Source organism: Diaphorina citri, unplaced genomic scaffold (assembly GCF_000475195.1).
Source record: "Diaphorina citri unplaced genomic scaffold, Diaci psyllid genome assembly version 1.1 scaffold717, whole genome shotgun sequence".
NCBI lineage: Eukaryota > Metazoa > Arthropoda > Insecta > Hemiptera > Psyllidae > Diaphorina > Diaphorina citri.
In genome coordinates, this window is record NW_007378150.1 from 27,825 (window position 1) to 34,350 (window position 6,526).

The 6,526-nt window shown below is 35.3% G+C and overlaps 1 protein-coding gene and 2 long non-coding RNA genes across 3 annotated transcripts in view; 1 reads left to right on the forward strand and 2 right to left on the reverse strand.

Moving 5' to 3' along the window:
* Positions 1–3,265: 3,265 nt before the first annotated feature.
* LOC103511468 overlaps positions 3,266–6,526 on the reverse strand; it is a 10,637-nt gene continuing 7,376 nt past the window's right edge. The window contains exons 8-10 of the mRNA XM_008476190.2: positions 5,784–6,071; positions 4,204–4,348; positions 3,266–3,573 (exon numbers count right to left, since the gene is read on the reverse strand). Coding sequence (XP_008474412.2) covers positions 3,354–3,573; positions 4,204–4,348; positions 5,784–6,071 — 653 coding nt within the window. The 3' untranslated portion in view covers positions 3,266–3,353. The remainder of the gene's footprint in view (positions 3,574–4,203; positions 4,349–5,783; positions 6,072–6,526) is intronic.
* LOC113468376 lies at positions 4,792–5,481 on the reverse strand. The gene is made up of 2 exons (XR_003392145.1): positions 5,396–5,481; positions 4,792–5,052 (listed from the first exon to the last, which is right to left on the reverse strand). It is a non-coding gene; the product is annotated as an uncharacterized LOC113468376 (long non-coding RNA).
* Positions 4,889–6,223, forward strand: LOC113468377. The gene is made up of 2 exons (XR_003392146.1): positions 4,889–4,942; positions 5,287–6,223. It is a non-coding gene; the product is annotated as an uncharacterized LOC113468377 (long non-coding RNA).

Below are 6,526 nucleotides of genomic sequence, written 5' to 3' on the forward strand. Positions count from 1 at the left end.
TGTTTCTAGTGTTCAATATGGATTTTACACATATTAGAAAAATTCAAATTGTTTCCATACTTACTTTGTTCTTAAGGAATGCCTCCGTAAGTTGTTCATACTTTCAAACAACGTGATTGGTTTTCTAACCTGGATGCACGAATCAGAACCGAGAAAGTGTATAAACAACTTACGAGAACAGATTCACTCCCAAATTATCCTTATTTTTCACTCTCCCATTTCCCCATGTCTACTTTGGTCAAAGGGTTTGGAGCCGAAGCAAAAAGAAATGTTCGTGTTTTTTCTCGTGTCTTAGGGTATAAAATAATAAATCAAGTATTTATTCTTTTTAATATAAATAACTTTTTTCTCTAAATGCAATTTCTTTGTGTTATTATGTCACAACTTTGGTGCTCACTGCAACATTGTAGGATTTTTCCCAATACATATCTCAAACTTCTGAAGAATAGAACCAAGTGTATTACAACTCTACCTCGATGATTTAGCAAATTATTGAGGTTCTTTTATAAAAGTCAAAAGCCTTCGAGGAGTCATCACTTCCTAGCAACTTGCATTGCACTAGGGTCTACAATCTAAATAATAATAATAAAAACAAAAACAATTGGAATAATTCATCATAGATATTTATTTACACAATATTCATTATTTACATGATTGAAAATGATATTTCTACAAAGATAAGTTCTCCTTAATTTTATATCCTCCGATCCTTTTCCTTGTTTTTCAATGATTTTAGTAATATCCGTATTTTAGGTACTCCTTCTCAGTTGTCTTTCCTTCCTATTAATATTAACTTAATCTTATTTGTTTTGTCCTCATAAGTAGGTATAGGTAAAGATGATAATTGCGTCTGACATTAAGTTTAGTGGTCTTTGAATTTGGATCCAATAGATTCAATAATAGTAATGAATAAAAAAGAAATAATGGTTATCAAGTTATTTTTCCGTAGTAAAATTTTGAAAAGTAAAATTCTAAGAAAAAGGCGAGAAAAAATTTCCAACACTATTCGAAAGCTTCACAGACTGTCAATTTGCCTCTGACGTTCAGAAGAGGGGAAGATAGGAGTAGGGAGAAAATCTACGCAGGCATCAGAGCTTCGAGCTTTCTATTGGATTCTAGTGTAGGAGAAGTTTCCCCCACTAGCATTTCGGACTTGGCTCCTCCTCTTTCTGAATTTTTCGACTGTGCTACCAAAGTTAGGTGCCGAGGGTGGGAGTCGGGTGGGAACCTTCATGCTGGACAGTCCGGGAAGCTTAAACAAACCCCTCGCAAATTTTTTTCTGAATTTTTTTTTTTGTTTCATTTAATTGTTATACATTTATTTTTATCATTATAATTAATTATGACACTTATTTGATTTTTTCTAAATTATTATTATTATTTTTTTTAGAAATTATAATAAATAAAAATAATCTGACTACCTACATCGAATTATTGTTTTTGAAATATTTTTTTTACCATCAATGAAAACGAAATTTTAACAAATAAAATTTCGGTATTTTCGAAGACTTTTTCTATGAGTAATAACAAGTTAATATTATTACAATTCTTGAATTGACTACTTTTAAATTTTAAGATTTTTGTTTAAAATTTTAAGAATATTAAAGACATAATATTATTATATTACCTAGGTACTTTTAAACATTAAATTATACTTTAAAAAAATAGGAAATATTCTTGAAAAAATTTACTAATAAAAATAAAATAGAAGTAATTAATTTTGATTATGTTGTTGCTTTGCTTTTTATCAATCTTCCCTAGGAATATTCACAGGTACAACAAATACATACGTGCTACGTATGCCTCTAAGCTCGGGTGTACAAGTTCATGAAGTTCATACTGAAATACTGAAATAGAGATGTGTAACTGTAAAGATTCATTGAGCTAAAAAAATGAACTACTCTTTTCAGTGAACTAGATCCTCAAGAGTAGTTCTTTCAAAACTTGTAACTCGGGGCCTAAGGCAGGTGAAAAACAGAAAAGAAAAAGATAATAATAAAAGAATTCAAATTGAATCTTTTATTATTATCTTTTTCTTTTCTGTTTTTCACCTGCCTTAGGCCCGGATTCAAAGATCAAATCGGATGGTATGATGAAGGGGGGTATACCACGATTCCGCGCATGTGCCCTGCGTAGAAAGTATCAGAGAAGAGTCGGGAGTCAAAGAGCGAGTTGAAAAAAAGAGTAGTTCCTTTTACTGAGTAGCTCAGTTGGGATTCAATCCCAAAGATGAGTCAAAAGTAGCATCTCTATACTGAAATGAGTGAAATGTTTGTTGACCTAGGCGTATAGGTATGCTCTGATACTGTAAAAGGTCAGCAAATAAGTATTTTAACATAAACCTGTAGTCCCTGGATTTAGAGGGGTGAAAAAACATGAGGTGTACAACCGCAAAAGCATTCTAAAGTGGACCAACATACTACATAAAGTTAGCATGAAAATGTGTAGACTGGGGCTGCGTTTCTGACAACTTCGCACTTCGCAAGAAATTTACGTCAAAACACCTAGGTATTATAATGATTATGTACATAACATTGGCTTCAATGCCAATGAAATGAAAGTTTGACAGCCGGTAATACATGGTTCAATAGAGCAACTGTAACAACGGAGACCTTAAGTAAGAGGATCATAAGAATGGAGAAAGCCAGCTGTTCCGGGAACGAACCTGATTTCCTTAAAATAAAGTTCGCCCCAGGCGGAAATCGAATCCGCAACCTAGCGTTTACAAGACGCGCTACCCTCCAAGCTAACTAAGCTGGCTAATTAATTAGCCAATACACAATATTTGTTACCTATTTTACGTCATCACTAAAGTAGGTAGTCTATCCCTGTCCGAAAGAGCCACAAACAAACGGACCAAAGTTTTCACTCCATTTTACCCAGCGGCAAGAGCACGTTGAATGCACCAGTTCCAGATGGGTGACCATCACTGACTGGGTGACTGGGCTATCGTGCCCTGGTGGCTTTTCCAGACCCCACTCAAGCTGGGTAAGGTTAATATGAGTAGGTAGTTTTCGCCAAATGGAGGATAAACCCGTCACTACAAACCTTAAATTTAGAAACACACTATCAGCACGTGACGTGATAGTAGTGTGGCTGTCCTGAACGATATTCTTCAAATTAAATTGAAAAACTAGAGTACCTACCTAGACTCCTAGACCCTTGACAAATGGAGTGTGCTTGAAGGCATGTGATGTGTTCCAATCCACTCGACCCCAATGCCTACAATATTATGGAGAAACTTTGAACTACATCTTTCTGACTCCCCATGAGTTCACCAGTTCACGTGACGTGATGGTAGTGTGTTTCTTAACAGTTATACAGTGACCCCTATCAAACAAAAGGGAAGTTTTTCAGTCAGTGTCCAGTCTTTGCCGTGCGTTACCTCGATTAACTTTTCGCTTCTTGAAGGCTGGAGCTCCGTCTTCTTCCTTCTTCACGAAGCTATCTTTATCCTTGAGGCTTTGTACGGTTTTCTCTTTGACTTTGAACTCGGGATAGTCAGAGTGCAAGGTAGGAACTTGGAGCTCAACGTAATCTCGCTGGGGAAGGTCTAACTCTGGTAGTTTCTCTCTGGAACACAAAACACGGTGTGTTTATCATTAGAAATGGGCAAGTCGCAGTAGGTACTCGTCATATAATGGTAAAGACTCTCGCCTGGTAATTAGGGCAGTGGTGCAATATTGGCCGATGTATGGAATTGTATCCTCAACATTGTTTGTGAATTTGACAATAGTAGTAGCCTATTGCTGTACCTTAGGGTTTAGTGAAATTCGAGGCTTATAAATAAGCAATATAGTTACTGTTATAACTTCAAGTTAGCTCAGGCATGAGATTCGTAATGCCCACCACTCAGGCTCAGACTGTCTGCGTAAGTTGCGGAAAAATCTTGAGAACTACGTCTCTTAGACGGTCTGGCAGAAATAGGTCTAAAGCTTTTCCTGCCACACACGTTTCGACTGCCTGACAGACCGCGGTCTGAGCGTGAGTGGCGGGCTTAACCTGAGAAGACTGTGCTTCGAAGACCTACCAAGGATGAATTAGACGGTCTGGCAGAAATAGGTCTAAAGCTTTTCCTGCCACACACGTTTCGACTGCCTGACAGACCGCGGTCTGAGCGTGAGTGGCAGGCTTAACCTGAGAAGACTGTGCTTTGAAGACCTACCAAGGATGAAAAAGTTGGTAATATAGAAAAGAACTTACTCTTCTACAGTCTCCCATTGTCCTAGTGCTCCTCCAGGAGCTCTCATCTGAGGTCCTATTGGTTCTGAATACGTAGGTTTTGACGATCGTGATGATTTAGAGGAAGAAGGTCCACATAATCTATCACGAAGTTGGATTTTTATTTCTTTCTTAAAATTAATTATTAAACCTAGTTTTATTTATTTGTTTACATATAATTTTCATACACCTTAACCAATATCCTATATCTCTTCCCTTCCTTGGAAAGGGACTAACTTCTCAAATAATGCGAGTATAATATATATAGGTACCTAAAAAATGAATCTATCCAGACAAGATACGCCTTAAAAGTATGTTCTGAACTTGATCTGTCCAGTCATATATTTTCTGCATGAAATTCTTCTTGTTCCCTTTCAACTCCTTTATTTTGTTCCTGAACGTTGTAATACACTTGGTTCACTATTTTCTGAGCTATAGGCTTAGGGGTTTCATCGTTTCCCTTGATACTGTGTGATGTGTGATATTCTTATAATCTCTAGGTTTTTATTCTTCTAAAATACAGCACAAAACGAGATTCAATTGTGTGATGTAAAGTTAGGCTATTTTTTTCAATACCCCTAATTTTTTTGATTAATTTTAACCTTTAGTTAGACCTTGTTAGGATTTTTTTCTCATGTTTAAATGCTACATTCAAAACTCACTATGAATATTACTAAGGACTGATTTTTTTTTCTTTCGTCAAGTACAAGTAATTTGTTAGGTTTTTGTTTTTATCTTATTTTGATCTAGGGTTAGTTAGGTTTTTGTAAATAATTTTTAACTTAAATTGATGCTTTTTTTTATTGACAGTATTGACGAAAAATTACGTACCTAATGTAAACCACTATCAGCACGTGACGTGATAGTAGTGTGGCTGTCCTGAACGATATTCTTCAAATTAAATTGAAAAACTAGAGTACCTACCTAGACTCCTAGACCCTTGACAAATGGAGTGTGCTTGAAGGCATGTGATGTGTTCCAATCCACTCGACCCCAATGCCTACAATATTATGGAGAAACTTTGAACTACATCTTTCTGACTCCCCATGAGTTCACCTTTGTTAGGTTTTTGTTTTTATCTTATTTTGATCTAGGGTTAGTTAGGTTTTTGTAAATAATTTTTAACTTAAATTGATGCTTTTTTTATTGACAGTATTGACGAAACATTACGTACCTAATGTAAAAATTTTCGTGGGGATACTGATTTTCAGTTGTACGTCTGAGAAATGAGATCGGTAGGTACGTAATGATACTGACGTGACTTTGAAACTTGATTGTTGATTTTTTTTTTTTTTACTTTCTATTACATTTATGTAGATTGTAGAATGACCTAGTAGTCAAAGTAACCCTACATCACATACGTAGGTAATGAGAAAGTATTGCAATCGGACCAAATTTTCAAAAGCAAGAAATTGGCAGTAGCTGTAAAGGTCTACCTGTAATAAATAAAACTAATCAAGGTCAGTGGAATTAAAAACTTACAAGATTTATTGGCTGTATGGAGATTTTTTTTTTTGTTTTACCTAACCTAAAACCACAAATCTCAAGACCTTTTTACGTACCTTTTTTAGTTTTGAATAAATTTATTGCAAACTGTGGAACGTTCAAATCATACTTTGTAACAATATCCCGTGATTTTAACATTTTCACGTCGCTGAAAATTAGACAACCGTGTGCCAAGTTGTTAAGACATTGGGCAAACTTGGCATCATATTTTTCTCTCATTTCGTATAGTTGGAATAAGGAGAATGGTTGCCATAGAGGATTCGAGAAAAGTCCTTTGTGCCTAGTGTCGTTGGTGGTTTCTAATATGTACGTATCTCCTACAGGTGAGAGTTGATTGGAATCACCTGGAAAATAAAACATTAATAATTATGTTTTTATTACTTAGCGTATGTATTTGGAAAAGTCCGTGTATTTCTCGATGTTTTATTAGTCCTAAAGAGAACTTGAAAATTGAGGTAAATAAATGAAAACACACCTCCTGCACTGCAATAAGAAATATTTTTTCAGCCCATTTCTTGGTCGAAAATTTTCCAAGTCCAAAGTCTTTTTTAGTAGTTCCTTAATGTAATGGAAAGTCGTGTGATGTTCACACCAGATTTTTATTTTTAGGTAGGACTTAATTTACATGTGATAGGATTTCTTTCGTTTCTTCTGAAGAATAGAACCAAGTGTATTACAACTCTACCTCGATGATTTAGCAAATTATTGAGGTTCTTTTATAAAAGTCAAAAGCCTTTGAGGAGTCATCACTTCCTAGCAACTTGCATTGCACTAGGGTCTACAATCTAAATAATAATAA